The following is a 19,766-nucleotide window of genomic DNA, read 5'->3' as shown; positions in this document are numbered from 1 at the left end:
TAATCATGAATAGGGCTTTGTCTGTCCTGAATGAGCACTTGATTTGAGGTTTGAATACAGTCACATCTAAATATTGCTCTACTGTTATCGTTGCATATAATAAATCCAGACAAATTCAAGGTATCCAGCAAATTGAGTTTTATTCACTTAATACTTCTTATTATGTCTTATGTCTAATTTTTAAAAGCTCATTTAAAATGCCATTTAGAGTTAAAGATTAATTTTTCTGAAATCTGAAGCAAAGGATGTAAGATACTAAAATGTACAGACTTCAGACCAAATAAATACTTTTGTACTTTTTTGTACTGCACATCAATGCTGCCATACACTATGGTACAGGGAAAGATGCCTCTCTGTGGTTGTGTCTGCCTCAACTCAGTTCAGTACAGTTGATCCTGAGCAGTTTGCTTATCACAAAGTGAAATCTGGTTTAACTCTTGTTGTAGATGTGATACCAAATCTTGTCCTTGATGGGACTGGTACATGGTAGAATTAAAAGATGTGCGTGTGTCACCTAGGTCAAAATTTGTATGGCAGGTTTTTTGAATATTGTTGAGCAATTAGATGTCAGAATTCACAATAAGTTGGTTGATGTAAGATAGTGAAAGTGATCCTATAGAGGGTTATTTTCTGAGTTTTCAAGCAATTTTGTACTTGTGTGTGCAGTCACACACCCGGTCTCACATATATGTATATGCACACAAGGGTGACACCTGTTCTGTGTTGATATCTGTATATGCACACATCATTTTTTTCCAATGGTATTTTTGAAGCAGCAGTCACCCATAAGTCACTCTGTGTGCAGAGAGTAACTTTGTCTGTGTCTATCCTTTGCTCATATTTTTCATATTCTGGCTTGGAAAACAAGTAGATAATTGCTTGCTGAGTGATTGCAAAAAGAAAAAAAAAAAAGAAACTGAGTAGTTTCAAATTTGAGTGGTTTGGTAGTTTTCACTAGTTTATAGCTTGTTTTTTGATGCAAATCAATCCATAAATGTGTTTCATCTTAGTGAAAGCATGTGTTACAAAACAATTGTATGGAAGTATAACTTAGTACAGTGACTTTTTGCACAGTTTTTTTTCTGGTGAGCTTGTTTGATCTCAATCCATTTTGTCTGGTAACTTGCATTAGCAAGAATTTGAAAAAGTGTGTTAGTTAAAATAGATCTTTTTAATAATTTTTTTTGGTGGTAAATAGTTTGAGGCTACAGATTTTAGTCTGTTTAACATTTTGCTAAACTATTATTCTCTCATGTGATGTTTCTTTTCCCTATGTGATTAGGATACGAAGCAAGAATGGAAAGCAGAGCGTACCGTTATCCACAGCAACTGTATCAATGGTTCACAGTGTCCCAGAACTGAAGGTTAGCTCTGAGGTAGGTACCATCATTTGCTTTCTTTGTTCATACCTTTCACAGTAGCTCCACAGTTGAGAAACTTAATTACAGGAGGTATGTACTTGACACAGGGAATTTGGTGTCCCTTTGAAGAAGAATTTGGGGTTGAACATTAATGGCCCCAGGGTTTTGTGAGTTTATCTTAGTGTAGATTGATTTTTCTCATGGTTCATACTGGTGTTTCTTGGAGCTATATACTGCAAAGTTGTCAGTTTGACAGCAGCCTGTAAACTTAGCAGACAAACATTTTTGTCACCAGGAGTGAACAGTTAGTGAGAAGTTCCATTAGCTGACATCTGTTCAAAGCTTGCAATGTCTCTGAAACCTAGCTTTAACCTTCACCTTGAAATTGACCCACTAGATATGGTGAAGGTAGTTTGCTGCAACTTACCTGGATGGTAAAATTATTTCATTATTTTTCAAATACTGTAAGTATTCTGAATCTGTTAATAGTTAAAACATTCATCTGAGTTATCAAAATATGCTTGTTTATTCCTCAGTTTGTGACGGGGAAGGAGCATGTTTATTTTGAAGATGAACATTCTGTTTATCTTCTTTATCAACCTGGTCTCTTTATACTTTTTTATGTTACTACTTGATTTTTTTTTCCTGGTAATTCATCAAAGAACTCCAGTGAGGGAAACTGAAGATATAAGCGTCATTTCTTGTGCAGTTAGTTTGTAGCAGAAGGGCTTTTCAGGTGGGCACAAAAGGTGATAAACCCAATGTATTTCTATGAAGCTAAGCTTAGCAGTGAATATTTCTGTTACAGCAAGCTGAGCAGCTGGGAAGAGAAGATCAACAGCGACTGCATCGAAATAGGAAACTGGTGCTCATGGTAGATTTGGACCAGACATTGATCCATACTACAGAACAGCACTGCCAGCAAATGTCCAATAAGGTATCTGGGGTTACCTTTCAATCCAATATAACAACAGAAGTGTTTCCAACAATATTTAAATGATGGTTCTTTAACAGAACATTCTGTGGTTAGGTAAAATTGTAGTTGAAGAATAAAAGAAAATGAGAAGCAAGTCTTCTGTAATATGTTCCTTTTTCTCTACATTTCAATGGACATTTTTCTTTCATCCATTCATGCTTTCCTGCACTTTTCCTTTATAATAATTTTGAGAGATGTTTCAGGTAGCTAATTTTAATCTCTGCTTTCCTTCCTCTGCAATTCACAAGCTGAGTACTCAGTAATGTGACTACCAACTCTGAGGCAGATACAGTGAATTACTGTTCAAAGTCCCTTTTTGAGCAATCCTGTGTTCCTTTGTCTGTCATTCCATGACTATGTGTAGGGTTTTTTTTTTTTAATCTTTTTTGGGGAGTAAGGAGGGGAGAGGTTGTGTTTAATTTCTTCACGAAACACTTGTTATTGAACTGACAAGGGATATTGGCTTGTAACATTTCGAATGTGGAAGCTCTAAATCACGAAACACGTTGAAATGTGTACAGTGTCTGGAAAAAGAGGATACAAATTCAAACATCAATAGCATGAAGAACTGTGATTGCTTAGTTCTTTTCTTTCCTCTTGCCATTCTTGCATGTAGCCATTCGGTCCAGTAGGCTAAGCATATGTTCACAATTGCTAGGAAGAAGCAAGCTAGAAATGTGCATTGCAATTAAGAGGAAAGGAAACCATGAGTATTCAACTTAAGGATTAAAAAATCTTGTGTGTCTGAAAGGCTGCGCCTCTATCAGTATAAATTCATGGTTTGGAGAAAAATATTTTTTTAAATATTGTGAGGTAAGCTTCTTTCCTGGTTTGCTCTCTGTTGCTGTGTTTCCATAGGCAGACTTTGCTGGATAAAATAAAATACTTTCTTTGAGCTCAATGCAGATTGAAATGAGTCTGTCAGAAGTTCACTGTGAGGTATTGATTGTAGCGAGATCCTGAACTTCTGTGAAATGAGCACATTGAGAAGTTTCTCAGATTGGTTTGCCATAGATGAAGATTTCAAAGAAAGACACCTGCATCATAAATTTTTCAACAATGCAGTTTCCTGCATTTGAAAGCATTATTGTTGGACTGCCTGGCACAGAGCAAAAGCATGCTTTGGATTTTACTTATCTACATAATCCTGTGACCAAAACCCTCTTTGAGTAAGACCAAATAAAGTTGAAGTGAGGGAAGAGGGTAGCTCTGGAATGCTGACATTTTTGTTTGCTATTTTGATAATATTCAACATGGTTTTTCTTCTAGGGAATATTTCATTTCCAGTTAGGGCGAGGTGAGCCTATGTTGCACACACGTTTGCGTCCTCATTGTAAGGAATTCCTGGAAAAAATTGCCAAGCTCTATGAATTACATGTTTTTACTTTTGGCAGCAGACTGTATGCACATACAATTGCTGGTGAGTAGTATGTTTCATTTAACAATATTTACCTACCCTGACTTCATACTCATATAGCTAATTTTCTTTATGCAGTTGTTTTCAAATATTTGTTCTTTGTTTTGTGCAAAGCCACCTCCTAAATAGTCCTGTGGGTAGAATTCTTAGCTACTTTACGAGGCATTGCCTGTATGGCCTGTAATTTCAGAAATAATCCTTTTTTTTCCCCCCATCAGATTTGCTTTGTTTCACTGATGGTTAGAGAATCAGATTGTTAACTAGTACCTTCTTATTAAGTAAGAAATTATGTTGATGGACCCTAACAATGATCTGCAACTTCACTTGTCTTACAAATCTAATATAACTGTTCTGTAAAATTCAGCAATGTGACATCATCTCATCCTGTGAGGAACGCCACCCCCGTTTGGTTTCCTTTCACCAAAGGAAGTTCTGCTGCTATAAATCTGTTTACAGCAATTCTGTTTATGTCCTGGAGCTGAGATACACTTAATGAAAAACAGAAATCTAGCAATATTTTCACATCTTTTTCTCAAGAACTTAAAATCTCCAAGTGAAAACTTATATTTGAATTATAACAGTGGTGGTCTATTGTGTGGGTCACTGGCTCTGGCTGAAATGTTTTCTTGTTTCTGAGCATAAAAGAAAATTGCCCTGGTCATGCGAGTGTATGGGTCTGAATCATGTTTGGAGGGACACCATGAGTTTAAACTATCAAGATGGGGTAAAAGCCAATTTTAGTCTTCTCTGTCAGAAAAGCATTTTCTCCTCAAACTTCCCTTTATCAAGTCTGTTGGTCTAAGATAATATAATTAACAATATTTTAGGTTATAACTGTGTCAGATTATCCATACTGCTGTTCCATGTCTCCTAGCTTTTTTTTAAGTTGTCTTTCACATTTGCTTTTTTTTTTGTGTCATATTGCCAGGAGTGTTTTGAACAACAATGTCTCAGTAATCTCACTTCTTGGCAAGAAAGGATGATTCCAAAATAGAGAGCTAGTTAGCTCTAAAACACTTCAGAAAAAAAAAATACATAATCAGACAATTCTTTATGCATGTTAAATGCCATAGAAGAGGCTTTTAATGGCAATTATAAGAGACTTCTGAATGTTCTGAATGGCAACATACAATATTTCTGTGGTCAAAATGTGGTATTTGTGGTCACCAGCTAATACTCGTTGAAAGGTTTGAGGTATGTCCTGTCCTGCCAATCCAAGTGAATGTTTCTGTGTTGCTCAGTCTTTGACCATAGTTTGAAAAATCTTCCTAAAGCTTTGTCAGTCTTGCTGTTGGATTAAGTGTTGTGTACTGCTAATGCATGAACAATTCTGTTCCTTTCTGTCCTTAGAATGCATTTTTATTTTCTGTGGCAAAAGAGAATAATTTTCTTCTCACTAAGTTTAAATACAAGTGAGGGGACAGTCTTCCTCCCTTGGATCTGTGTGCCATGATCTAGCCTAAGGTCAGAAGCTAGACTATAGCAAGTGGCCTTCAGAGTCAGGGAGGAGTTGCAGATGTAGTTAAATCAGGATGTCTAAGTGCTTTCCCTGTCTTCTCTCAATGCGTGATTTGGTCCACTGCCCATTTTAGTCTCTGAGCCCCAGTGTGGATTGCCTGTGCTGTCGTAGGCTGACACTTTTTGCTGTCACCATGCTCAGGCTACCCCGTTTATTGCCTAGAGGGAATAGCCACCAAAGTAGGGTACTGCTGCTTCCGGTCACCAACAGACTTGTGGGTTTCTGCCTGAAGCTGTTTGACCTCATCAGAAGCATTCAAACTGCGAGTGGGTTATTTGTGCCGTGCTGGTGATCGTTTCAGCTGAAGTCTATGGATGAGCACTGGGTACAGGCCTTGGTCCCCCTGTGCAGCCAAGATGCAGTTCTGGAGGAATACATGGCTGATACATATGGAGAACACTTGATGGCAGTGTTGGTAAAATGGTTTCTCACAGAGCTGTCAGTTTGATACTTTGTTATCCCTGTGTTACATAAAGAAATAACTTGTAATAAAATCCTGGGGAACTTTTTCACAAGAAAAAGGTTGTTTGCTTAAGTCCTCTGTAGACGTCTTATATATCTTTGTGAATCCTGAACTCTGAGCTGCACCTTTCATGTCCTAGAAGGCTTTTGAAAAGAGATGACATCTTGTCAGTCCTTTTCTCTCATCTCAGCTGATTCCTGCTGGCTGTTAAGTGGGATTAGCTGATATTTGTAAACACCATTTATATCTGCTGAAATAATTTATATCAAACCCTTTTTTAGTTTGACATGTTTACGAAGTGATATCTGGTAGTATGTTTATGAAGATGAGCTTTGGATTTTATTATCTAGAGCTCCCTGGAGTATTTCTCTACTAAATTATTATTTTGAGTAATTGTTACTTAATTTCTTCTCTCTATAAGAGAAGTTTGGTATATTTAAAACAGATGTCAGCTTAAAAGCTAGTTATAAAATGTCACAGAGTTTTAAGTTCAGAAGCTATTAAGTAACGATAAAGCAATGTGAAATCACTCCAGATTTACAAGGAAATTTAGGAAGTAGGACCAAGTTGAGAGCATTCATATGTATGGTTTGTTACAGCAAGTATATTACAGGATGTATACAGTGTGTATGTATAATCACCAGTGTCTGAAATTGTCCCAGCTTTTGAAAGATTGGGTCAACAGCTCTTTCCAGGTTGTAAAGTAGAATGTCAGCTTGAACTAAAGGTTCAAGAAATTCAGAATTTCTGAAATTGAATTCAGAAATTCAATTTTAGTTTTATAAATAAAAGGACTTATTCAAATTCATGTTGGTACCAACTGTTACATAACTTCTCCTGGGAACTGCTATTTAACTCAGTCTAAGATTTGAGACATCCCCAATATGAGTTAGTTTTCCACATTGTATCTTCTGATGGTCTTAACTTAGTTTTTACTTATTTATGAATTTTATTTTTTAAGAGAGTCTGTATAAGAGCAGGCAATACGATTTGTTAAGTCTGTGTGCAAAGAGCCAGTCTGAGATGGGAAACAAACAGCTGGGGCAATAGTCTCTGCTAGGTGAGTCTACTGGATAGTCCTTCCTAATGTGGCCAAGGGTAATTATAGCATCTTCAGTTTGTTCAAGAAACTTGGGAGCATACCTAGCACTGTGTCTAATTTATGAGACTAAATGGAAGCTCAGTTTGTCCCAGTCTCTCTTGGTCCCTATCTCAACCCAGGAGCCCTTCTTTATATTTTCTCTCCCCTGTCCAGCTGCAGAGGAGAGTGAGAGAGTGGCTTTGGTGGGTGCAGGTGTGTTGAAGAAAACAAATTATGAAATTAGTGAAATGTTACCTACCCTTTCCCGGAGATGTGAAAACATCAAATTGTGTGAAAACATCAAATTGTTTATGTTGATGTATTTGACTAACATCTAAAAGATGTTATTAGGTAACATCTAAAAGAAACCAGTTTGACCTGGAAAAAACTTTTTAGAAAGAGACCAGTACTGTTTTCTGTGTTGTTACTCAGGTAGCTTAATCTTGGACTCTCCTAAGGTGGGTTGTATCTTTGCAGATGGATCTTTGATGAGCTCTATCCTCATTGTATTTTTAGTTTAGTGGTAAAGTATCACTGTGAAACTTAAGGAATGCTGCCTTATCTCTAATCTCTGGCAGCCAGGCTTTCAGCATTTGGACTTTTTTAGTTCAACTTCATTTTTCTTACAGTTTTAGCTCTGCAGCATTGTGGCTGAGGGCCTCACTCATGGCCTCTTGCCATGTAATTAGTGCACTTCTGTCTAATTCAGTGTAGAGAGTTCCTGTGTATTCAGACAATTAGCAGAAGAGAGTTTTGTTGGGGAGAACAGCAACTTGTGTGACAGCTTGTGTAGTTTGTCAAAGTATATGTGTGTACAGCACTAAATCTTTGTAGCTAATTCTCTCAATTCATTATGCCTAGGTACTGCAAGGGTCTCACTACAGGGGATGATTCTACGAGTTTGCAGCAATTCTTAAGCATAGTCGGGTGAGTTAAGGTTGAACCTCTGTCCTTAACTCAGAATTTTCTTGCTTTTATGGGTTTTAAGTTATTCCAGTTACACATCAATATTAATTACATACAGGATCAACTTTTAGAAGTGATGACTGATTTTTAGGGTTTTTTTTAGACTTTGTTTTTGAAGTCCCAACTTAAGGTACTCTTGGGAGCTAGACTGTTAAAAGGAGTTGAAGACGTGTTCTGTGCAAATCTGAGCTCCTTGAAAGAAAATTAAAGTTGGTCCATAGAGCAACTATGTAGTCATTTTGAATTCTGTTTCTGGTTATAATATGGCCATCATTTAAAGTAAAAGACAGTAAAACTTGAAAAGATGGTTCCCAAGTAAGTATTGACTGCTTTGTATTATTCATAAAAATGAGAAGTTGATACTAGTTTCAGTATGAATTCAGTAAAACAAAAAATACAGGTTAGCATGTAATATGCCAGTTTCTTTTTAAGCAATTATGTGGCTGTGATCTGCTCATGAAGGTGAACTTCATTACTGCAGACTGGATTCAGAAGCATGTGCATGTGTGTTTGTACACCCAAGTCATCATTTTCCTAAATAATAGCACTTTATCTTGCTTGAAGATCAGTTAGCACAGCTTCTGTTTTGGTTTTGGGATTTTTTAAAATTTGTTTATTTGTTTGTTTTAAAGAGTGCAGTCAGAAAAGTTACTACAACTGGGCCTAAATATTTCTAGAAATTCCAGGATATAATAATTATGTGAAAATGTATTGAAGTAGTTGTTAGAGGTACAACTTAAAACCTACAAATGCAAGAGTTCTGGCTGGAACTGTCTCTTAACTTCCTACTGTGCTTAAATATTGCAGCACATTGCCGACTCTTGTGAGACTTCTCTGCAGTCCCTAGGCATAATGAGCTAAGGAGAGCATTTAGCTTTAAAGAACCAGCTATAGAGAGATAAATGTAAGTTGCAAAAATTGTGTGTCTATCACCTGCTCTATCTCTTTCAGCCATATTTATTTGGCTGTCACAAATTCAGTTTTGTTGCCATGTTGAAAGAAAATTAGGTGGAATTTTTAAAATTCTCACTGAATTAGCTACAAATACTTGATCCACTGTACTTTCTTCCATCTGATCTCATGTCTCAAAATTGTCTGTTAAACTGCTGTTGCTCAAATTAAAATAGCAGAAGTATATAAAATATAAGCAAGGAACAAACATCTTGAACATTAACTTTTTGATTTCTTTTTCCAAAAGGATTTTTGGACCCTGAAAAGAAGCTTTTTTCCCATCGGATATTGTCAAGGGATGAATGTATTGATCCATTTTCTAAAACTGGGAACCTTAGGTATGTATGTGGATCTTATGTATTATACAAAACATGACAATAAACAGAGAAGATATGCTAAATAAAATAAAAATTACTCCCTCTGCATTTAATATGTTCATATCCTTCTTTGTCTGCCTCTTAAATATCAACACCATCTCAGTAAAACTGAGGTGTTGGGCATTGCAGCATTTCCTCTACTTAATGGGTTCTTTGGTAGCAGAACAGTAAGTGGGATGCCATGGCATCATGCTTTCACTTACACTTCTTATTCTTGTAATAACAACCATATTTCCACTTTGTCTTGTGATCTTATTATAATGACTTATGTTGTGGGTTTTTTAATTAAACCAAAATTCTCAGTTGGAGTTTAATTCATAATTCAGTACCTAGTATTCTGGTTTTCAAATGTGCTAAAAGCACCTTCTGTTCCTAGTGTTTCTTGAAATTAGGTCATCTAGAGCCTTGAATTCATATTCTAGTCTAAATTCACATTCTGATCTTTTTCAGAGTGTTCTTTATTTTTCAGAGTGTACAGCCAAGATTTTTTTCTAAGACAGATATGTTTAATGCAATTTTATGAAATACTAAAAGTTATTGCCTCTCCACACCTGACTGTAGCAAATGAGAAGCTTTTTTTTCTTTTCTTGATGCTTTTTATATGTATCTTAAGTACTCTACCTTTTCTTCCTCCTAGGTGATGGGTGATATTAGTAATTCTGTTTCCTTTATCTTGGCTTGAATGAATCTAGTCTTTGAAACTCTTCTTGTGTCTTTTTACCTATCTGTATAGGTAGTGTATTGACCTTGTGAAAGTTGACTTTGGGCTATTGGTTGACAAAAACCAAAGAAATCGAGACTGAAATGTTGCGATGGTTTGTTCTTACAGATGTTTCTTGTTTTCTGCTTTTAGCCTTTGGAACACAGATTTTAAAAGAGCCGTTTCCCTTTTATCCACTAACTTTAATTTGTTCAAAGCTTGTGTTTTGAATTCCATAATTTTAATATTGCTGGCTTTTTGTAAGTTTCTTTTGTAAGTTCCATGTTCTGCAGACATGCTCATAATAAACCAGGACATCCATAGAAATTTATTTCATTGCTATGTAAATTTCTAAAACTGGCATAATTTATCAATTATTTTGTCTCTTAGAGATCTCTTTCCTTGTGGAGATTCCATGGTTTGCATCATTGATGATAGAGAGGATGTTTGGAAGTTTGCACCCAATTTGATAACTGTGAAGAAATATGTATACTTTCAGGGCATAGGAGATATTAATGCACCTCCTGGATCAAGAGAAATGCAAATGAAGAAGAAAGGTAATTAGATTGTTTTTAAACCATGTCCACTTTTCAAGCATGACAGATGTAAGTCACTGAGATGGTCTTAGTAATACTGCAGTTGTGCTCAGATGGGCAATCCCAGACTGTTGAAGTTGACAGTACAGATGTGAGTAGCTTGGTAAAACTGGACTATTCTTACTGAGAGCATTTCTTCTGGCATCCACCAGAGCAGAAGTGAAGCAGAAGTGTTGTGGCTGAGAGCTGATTTGGCAATACACCAAACTCTTCAAGAATGTGTAGGGGGACACACTTTCTCCCTCGCTCCCCCATGTAAAACCTGCTGACTTTTTCTTCTCTATAGGTTTCACCTCTTCAGTCCCCTTCCTTGCCCTTGGGACTTGGAGGAATAGGCAATAAACTCTGGCCTCAACACACTGCTGAAAATGAATGTTGAAATCTGCTTGCCTCCCAGTCTAAATCGTGCTAATAAAATTAGTGTGAATTTTTAGCACCTAGTGAACATAGTGTTCTGGCATTTGACACAAGAATCCTGTGTTCAACAGGCTCAGCAGTGTAATACACATAATGGATTTAGAAAGTACACATTACACATTAATTGGTCATTATTTAAGGGCAAAATGTATTTGAAACACAATGTCATAAGAAAGAATTGTCAGGCTTTTTCCAGTTTAGCCAAGGGTTTGGGTTTTTTTTTAATTTAATACTTGTGACATTGCTCTTTCCCTTGTTGATAGAGTGTCCAAGACAACAGTAGAAATGGGATGATCAGCCTGAACCGGGTCACTGTGATGTGAGACCTCTACACTTGACTCCTGTCCTTACTTGCAGGGCAGGAACATGCACACAAAAGGGAGACAAAATAGCCTGATTTCACACAGTGTTCCCAGTGAGCATTTGTGTGCAACAATTTGGAAGTCTGCAGTTTCTTTAATTCTTTCTCTGCTTCTGCAGACATCTGTGGACACATCCTAAAACTATTCTTCTGCTTTTGACTCTATTACCCTTTTACTTGCATTCCATCAGTCTTAAATTAAGCTTGAATGGCATCTTTGTGTTGCTAAAATACATATGTCTTTTCAAGGGCTAAAGTTCAATTATTTTGTTATGAAAATTAGGTAATATGAAAGACATGGCTGTTTATAGATAAAGTTCTTATAATGTAGTACTGGATTAGGACTTTGAAACAAATTCTGCCCATCTGCCCCCAATCTGGTTATTTTCATTGCTCAGAGTTGTTATTGTAGAATTTACAAGATAAATCCTTTAATGCTTGCAGAGTTAACAAATAATTACTTATGACCTGTGATTTAAAGGAAAAAAATCTGCTTATCTAACTTCTTTAAAAAAGTAATGTTTATATTTGAGAGTCCTCTCTAGTAATCATTAACACCTAGAGAATTTTAACAATTTAGAAAAGTGTAGTGATCACTTCCAAGCATAATTAAATCTAAATCCATATATAAACTCTGTGTTTAAGGTCAATGAAAATTAAATTTTCTTAAATCTGAAAATAAGAAAAAAAGGGAAAATATGTTTTCTTTCTTGCCTATGTCTTAGCAAACCACTCTGCAAAACCTGAGGCATTGGATTCAGCAGCGATTTCAGCAAAAGATGTTGAAGAAATAAAGAATGTTATATGTGTAGAAGAGCACAGTAATGGTCTCAAGAAAACTGCAAAGGACACTTGCACTGCAAATGGGAGTACTTCTGTAAGCAGTGAAACATCTGATGGGGATGTGAACTCTCATAATAAAGTTAATGCCCAGGACTCCTTAAATGATAGCACTGGTCACACAATGGACAGTGAGGTCACTGATGATTTGGCAAATACGAAAGAATCTCAGATTTTTTCAGAACAAGTTGATACAACACTTATAGAGAAGCAGCAAACCCAAGAGAAGATAACAAATGATTTGGACTTTGAACTGTCTAGTGACAGTGAAAGTGATGACGGATTGGATACCAAAAAGTCATCCACTTCTGTATCAGATAGTGACAATGAGGAAAAGAGAAGTTGGAAGGAGTCCAAACAACCTCTGCAGGATGAAAATTTGCAGCAAGAGGGTTGCACTGATGTGAATGAGAAAAAGGATGGTCTGGTGAACCATTCTGGGGAAACACAGTCTTTATCTAGTGAAATTATCCAGGACAAAATTGATCATGAAGCGCAAGAGGAGAGTGAACAGGAAAGCCTTTGTGATTTAGGAAATGGGTCTGGAGACAAGAAGGAAGCTGAAACAGAATCTCAGATTAGTGAACAGTCTGGAATTACAATGGGTGAGTCCTTAGACCAGAGCATGGAGGAGGAAGAGGAGGAAGATGATACAGATGACGACGACCATTTGATATACCTTGAGGAGATCCTTGTGCGAGTTCACACTGATTATTACACAAAGTATGATAAATATCTGAAAAAAGAGATTGAGGAAATTCCAGACATCAGAAAAATAGTACCAGAACTGAAAAGTAAAGTCTTGGCAGATGTAACCATCATATTTAGTGGACTTTACCCGACAAACTTCCCTATTGAAAAGACACGGGAACACTATCATGCCACAGCACTTGGAGCTAAAATTGTGAAGAATCTCGTACTTAGTGCCGATGATCCTGATAAAGCAACACATCTCATTGCAGCAAGGACAGGTAGGTTACTGAGCAGCTTTTAGTCTGTTAGAGTTCATGTCTTGAGCTCTTTTGTATAATCTACAGACTTTATTGTAACTGAGATTAGAATCAAAATGAAAGATTCTTCCTAAAACAATTTAGCAGCCTTTTTAAAAGGATCTTTCTCTTTTTTTTTTGCTCAAATGTGACTTTTAATTGTTACAAGTATGAGCCACTAAATACCCTCTGATGCAAGGTGTCATGTCTCAGTTTTTTGTTAAGAATTGGTGATACTAATAGTCCAAGACTCAGAGTTGTTGACTGGAAACCCTTAATATTTGTGTCAAATAAATGTTTATGATCATCTTGCTACAAAGGTGCTCTCTTTCTCAGCTTCTCAAATTCACCTCTCATGGTTCAATTTCACTTGGTATGGAATTCAAATAAATTATTTTAAGAGACTGCTAATACCCTGTCACTGCACTGTGCTTATTATTTTGTCAAAGGAAATGTAAGAGTTTAGCATAGCTTTTAGGTCATCTTTGACATAGCTGCCTGGTTTTTTATAACTGTAATGGATAGCAATGTACTGTTGGTAGCTGCCATAGAGGAGCTACCAGTCAGCAGCTCTAGCTGCTGTTTTGTTGGGGTTTTTTTGTGCTCTGGCACACTGATTTTTATGGGTGCAGCCTTAGTCTTGGTTCCCTCATTGCTGGCCTTTTGAAATTACATGGAATCTAAATATCTGATAGTCAAATTCATGAAATCCAAAAGTAAAACTGCATGTTTTAAATCATCTAAAATTTACGGGTACTTTTGGACACACGTATACATCATAAGCAAAGAAATGCATTATCTGCCACCTATTGGATTTTTTTTTTTTTTTACTGCAATTCATGTGGGGTTTTAGTCCACCAGAAGCAGCTTGGTTTCATTGGCTTGTATTTTAAAAATCTGTATGTCAAGAGGCATTTAAGTAGTAAACACATATGGTAAATGGAGAGAGATGCTTTAGTAGTAAAAACAACCTAAAACTCAGGAGATGGAATTAGATGCATTGAGATTAGCTGGGATTCTTTCTGGGTTGTGAAGATGTGATAGTTGCAACACTGAATGTGAAGGTTTGAAATCAATGGATGCATCAGTTTAGGACTCCGTTGTTTTACTACTGTTGCTGAACAGCTGTTTTAAAACTTCATAAATAGGAGTAATTATTTCAGCAAGGAATTATGCAAGTTGGTCATACTTCATTGAAGACATAATAGCCATCAGTATAAGAGATGATTTTCCAATTTCAAATCTTAAAATATTTCATTTCAAAAATTGCTTTATCTTAAACTAGATGACTTCTAATGTAGTTATACATCAGATGCATCTGTTGTGTGATGGGGTAAAATTGATAGGATAAATGTAAATTAGACTGTCCCAAACATACACGTTTCTCTAGACTGAAAAGTGTTGAAAAATCCATTAAGGTACACATCATGTGATAATGAGAAGCAGTTGGCTTTTTTTTTTTAATGTACCGTTTGAGGGTTGTGTATTTATGTAGATGAATCTATGCATCCTTGTGTTCTATTTTTATAAATAAATTATTTTCCACCTGCACATTCTCAGTGAATCACACTAAAGTACATTTGAATATGAAAAGCTATTTTAACTTTGTTTTTGATTAAATTGCATATTGCACTAATTGTAGTTGAGGTAAATTGGCAGCCATTATTTCTGCCTAATGGGCAATACTGTTGTCATCTTTCATCATCACTTAATTATTTCTGTAACAATGGCCATGAAGTAGAGGTATTTATAGTGAATAAAACAGTATGATCCAATAACCCTTTTTAAGGTCCTTGTGGATTAAGTGGTTCTGGTTTTATGATGGAGTTTTGGTTTTTTTTAACTGGGGACTATTATTCTCTCCTCTGGAAGGTGGGAGTAGTTAGGCTGCATCATTCTAATGTCATGATGGGAACTCCTTATCAGAGATTTTAAGGGTATAAATTTTGTCCTGTCACAGCTGGATTTGTGATAATACATCTGTCCATGTGATTTTCGTAGCGGTTCTTTTATGGTTAGAGAGCAAATTATTACAAGCCTTTTGCTGACAGTAAGCCATACAAATACTGCATCTTTGTCTCCTGTAGCAAACATCTGAAGCACTGCTTGATGTCTAATTGCTGGTGAAAAGAGGAAACAAAAGCATGTCCCTTCTTGAGTTTTTTTTTTTTTGGAAGTCAGTGATGTGAGACCAGGCAATGTTATCTATACTTTTATCTTTTTTTTTCTTATTTTGACTTGTTTGTGGAAAGTGATTTTAAAATACCTTTTAGTTCAGTATTTTGGGTGACACCACTAACAGTGGCAGACCTGGAACTCTGACAAGCAGCTGAATGTGTATGTTTGCTTTTTACTAGCCGAGATGTAAAGAAGGCACATACTTAATCTGCAGTAGTGTTTGGGAATAAATACTATTAGCTTTCTCATTTTGAAGGCAAAGGAAGAATTTGGCAGAGGACGTAAAAGGGAAGAAGTCAGTGTGAAACAGTTAGCCCTTAGGTCTTGAAGTGATGGGGGTTCCCCTGCACCAGAGCTTGGTGCACTGAAATGAACAACTACTGAAAAACATTTTAGGATGTTTTTACAGCATTCTTCCCAGCCTATTAGGGTAAATAATTTAAAATTTTATTCTTTATATGTACTTGTCTCTTTCTCTGCAGATAGGCCTGTTGTTTCCCTGTAGACATAGGTACTCTGAATTCTGAAATTAAATAAATCCTTGTCCCTGAAAAAAACTAGGTCTTTCATTATATTGGGCAAAAATTACTGCCTGGGTTTCTGTAAAATGCAGGATCTTTGCATCATGTAATCAGCTTTCATAAATCTCAGTGACTGACAAAAGGCCATCCTATAGTCCTTTCCACTTATCTATGGTCTGCATAGATCTTGCTTCAGTTTTTGAAACATCTGCTGTTTGCTTTAAGTATCAGTAAACTGCACTGTAGGATGAATTTTTTATAGCTGTGTACACACTTGGCTAAGCAGTTATTACACTATTTCATAAACCTTGTTATGTTCCTTCCTGAACAGATGAAAGACACTGTAGTTGATTCTTGTATTGAGTATTTGCTGGTGGAGCAGATAGAGCTGTTCAGATCTCTCAAAAATTATTGTAGTGTGGTAGGAATGGAAATACATCAGTTTAGGCACCGAATTTTTCTTTTCTTTTTCAAAATATATTTGAGCCCTTCCATTTCCTACTCCTCTGTGTCAACCGCAACATTTGCTGAGAAATATGTTCAGGGGCCATGTCTTTTAAAAAAAAATCGGGTTAAGCACTGCTCTAAATTTGGCCATTGACCAGGTAAGCCTGTTGGTTTTACAGTGCAGAGTTAAACCTGAACTTTAGGCATTGCTTCAGAACAGCACATCTGTCACTTGTTTTAGGTCAGTGTTCTTGCAGAAGAGGATTTAATTTTTATATATCGATCTTGATTTATAATCATCTGAAGAGAAATAAACTTTTAGCCATCCAGATTTTCCAAGCAGTGTCTGGCAGCCTGGTTGCAAACTGCCATAAGGATATGTTGATTTTGGTGTTTTGGAATCAGGAGAAAGTTCTGCAAGTGCTGCTGGTGATCTCTCCCCATTGTGTGCTTTGGTTAGTCCTGATACAACCTTGAGCACTCACACGGAGTTCTGCATGAGACTGAATCAGAGGCCACAATTGCTCAGAGGCTGAGCAATGTTTTCAACAAGTTCAGAAGTAGAATTGATGAGCGCCTTCCCCAGCTTTGAAAATCACATTTTCCAATACTATCTGCTTCAGACTGTATTCATCAGAGAGTAGATGTGATCAATTTGGCCCCCAGCTGCTTCATGTGGAAAACCTTCTGTGCCTTTTTAACTTTTTGGAACAGTTTTAGATTTTGAAGTAGGGGAAGGTGATTAGATGACAATAATTCAAAAAAGTAGTCTGGAAGATCAGTTTTTTTCTAAGTGATTTTCAGCTCAGAGGGGCAATTCAGATGTTTTTAGCTGCATCAGAAGTACTGTTGCTTGGATGGATTAAATCTTTTTGCTGTTTTATCATAATAAGTGTAGTTCAAAAAGGAGAAGTTACACTGGGGAAAGGGAGAGGAGACAGCAAACATATTATCACAGTGCTATTTCTTCTCCTAGTTAAATTTGGTGTTTCACTAAACGTTGTTTAAAGCTAGAAATAGGAAGCCCTCCCCAGGAGGACACATTTGCATTCCCTCATGCAGTTTTCAGTATGCTGGAGTGTGCCATAGGCCACTGCACTTTAGAAATGGGGAAGAGGCAGAAAGCCTTGATGTTGTGGAGGTGAGAAAGGTAAGACTTTTGACTCTTAGGAGGTGGGCTTGGTTACACACAAGTCTGTGTCACCAGCTTTCACAGAATCCTAGAACATTTAGGTTGTTAGGGACCTTAAAAACCATCTAGTTCCAGTAGCAACTTCATACAAAATTGTACTATTTTGGCTTTCATGTTTAAGTTTTCTGTCACAATCCTGTTGACTAGAAGAATTTGCGTGGCTCCTCAGCATACATCCAGTATGAAACAATCAGATATGTGTGAATGCAGAATGTGGGGGTGGGGAGGAAGTAGAAGCAAGATTAAACACCTGACATCAGTGCAGAAACATGAGTTTGAAAAACAGTGGAGAAAGCCATTTCCTCGTGTAACTTCACAGATTTAATATGAGCTGAAGGTGCAATTTTACAGTTTTGTCCATGTTTCCCCCAGTCAAGTGCAGAAGGAGCAGCATGGTCCCGTTATCCAGCAGCATCACCAGCTCTGGTTAGCTATTATGGGCTTACTAGTGAAACCACTGCTACTGCATGTGGTATTCAGTCAGCTCCAGAGCTGTTATGTGCAGGGCAGTATTGCCAGCTCTGTCTGATATCTGATTCAGCGTTTAATAACAGGCACAGATACCTAAACTTCTACCAGACTTCTTGCTCTTGTTGCCTTTTTTTGCTCTGAAACTTATGCTTATGAACATGATTTTAGCATCCTGTTTATAACAGCTGTCTTCTTGCTGATTTATTTTTCTGATGTTTTCATTCCTTTCCTCTTTTATTCTCAAAAAAAAGCAATGTCCAGGCTAAGCCTTAAACTTCTTCAATCCTTTTTCTCCCAGCTCTCATAAACTGATTCTCTCTCAATGTTTGCTTTATTTCTTCTGAAATATACCCTGTGTATAAATTAAACACAGACTTATACATAACTATTTCTAACTGCAGGTATTTCTGCAATTTCTATTGAGGTTAATTAAATATTAATATCTCCAGTCAAAGCTACTTCTGGCACTGTAAACTGGCTCATTTCCAGCAATTGTTGCATGAAATTCCTCCTCAGCTGCTTTTGTAACTCATAATTAATTGGAAAACAGATTTCTTAAATCAGGGCATGTTTTCAGGGAGTACATAGACCTCCCTTATTAGGGTTTTATGTTTTAGCCAGGTAGAACCTCTCAAACTGCGGAAGTGTGCTGGATTTAACACAGTTGCAGTTCTAAAATTGTTTTCACTGAATCTTTGTTGGACAGTGATTTTATTTTTATTATGTGGCAAAAATTAAAATATGATCATTAGAAGTTTGGACAGGACTGTGTCTTGAAGTACTTTTTTTGTGTTTGTGTTCATCTTGGGTTCTTAAGTTAACTTTTTTTTTTCATGTATATTGTATAGTGGTGTGGCATAAAGCTTTATATGTACAGCTCTTACACCCTGAACTGTGCAACTGGTTGCATTTACACCTGAAAAAAAAAATATATTTGTGCACACACCATTGTTTTCTGCTAGTCTAAATCCAAGAAAAAAAGTATGTGTATCTAGAGAAAAACGTAGCCCTACTCCTGTATTCCATTGGGTTTGGGGTACAAAAGTTAGGGAAACAGAGGCTTTCAGGAGTTTCATAAAGGACAATTATCTCCTGCCCTTTCTGTTTAGTTGTTTAATCTTACAGAGGTCTTAAACTGAGCTATCTAACCAACTAGTTAGGTCAATCCTCAAGTGCATTTCAGTTCCATCTGTCTATCCCAGTGGATTGTAGTTCAGCTTGTACAATGGGTATGAAATATTTGAGGTTAGCTGCTTTGTCTCATCTTCAAATTATGTGAAGAAGCATGGGTACTTCAAGATTTTCATCTAAATTGAAACAAGTAAAATCATATTGTTAAATGATAATCATGAAGATGAAACTCCAGGGAACTGTGATGAAAACATCAAATTAATTTACTGTTCTTGCTTGCTTGTCAGAATTGTTCTGAAGCTTTTTATTTTTTTTTCTAGGGGCTTCATTGTTCTCGTGTGTGTGAAAACAGACAAGGGCTCATATTATTAGTATTGTTATATTTTACTTTGTTTCATTAGCTGTTGTTAGCTCACTAGTGCTGTTTTTTTCCCTGATTCTCCTCCCCATCCCACTGGTGTGGTTGGAGGAGTCAACAAGTGGCTGGCATTAAACCACAGCACTGATTTTGCTGCTTTTTGGCAGATTTATAGCAACTTCACTTAGTTTCTCTCTGGTTCTGGCATCCCCAGAGAGTAGAATTTGAGATCACCTGTTACTTGCAAGCTGCACTGTTGATGGTTTCACCTGGATTGTATGATGGTCTCACCTGGACTGCATGCTAGCCTACTTGTGTTTAGCTTCACATTCTTTGCTCCTGTTTCAGCACAAAGGAATTCTATCTGCTTTGCCTCCATCTCTGGTAGATGGAGGTTGGGCGGGTGACAGCCAAAAGGTAGCGTGCTGTATGAACAGAGGGCCACGTGTAAAAA

General features: G+C 36.8%; 1 protein-coding gene across 2 annotated transcripts in view; it reads left to right on the top strand.

Moving 5' to 3' along the window:
- Window positions 1–19,766, top strand: part of CTDP1 (CTD phosphatase subunit 1) — a 96,350-nt gene that overhangs the window by 15,061 nt on the left and 61,523 nt on the right. For both annotated transcript variants that reach the window (XM_063159495.1, XM_063159502.1), the window contains exons 3-8: window positions 1,283–1,376; window positions 2,170–2,298; window positions 3,607–3,757; window positions 8,982–9,072; window positions 10,202–10,368; window positions 11,911–12,996. In XM_063159495.1, the coding sequence (XP_063015565.1) occupies window positions 1,283–1,376; window positions 2,170–2,298; window positions 3,607–3,757; window positions 8,982–9,072; window positions 10,202–10,368; window positions 11,911–12,996 (1,718 nt within the window). The remainder of the gene's footprint in view (window positions 1–1,282; window positions 1,377–2,169; window positions 2,299–3,606; window positions 3,758–8,981; window positions 9,073–10,201; window positions 10,369–11,910; window positions 12,997–19,766) is intronic.

Source organism: Melospiza melodia, chromosome 1 (genome assembly GCF_035770615.1).
Source record: "Melospiza melodia melodia isolate bMelMel2 chromosome 1, bMelMel2.pri, whole genome shotgun sequence".
Classification (NCBI taxonomy): Eukaryota; Metazoa; Chordata; class Aves; order Passeriformes; family Passerellidae; genus Melospiza; species Melospiza melodia.
Note: the sequence above shows the minus strand (reverse complement) of the source record. Positions and strands in the feature narration are given on the sequence as shown.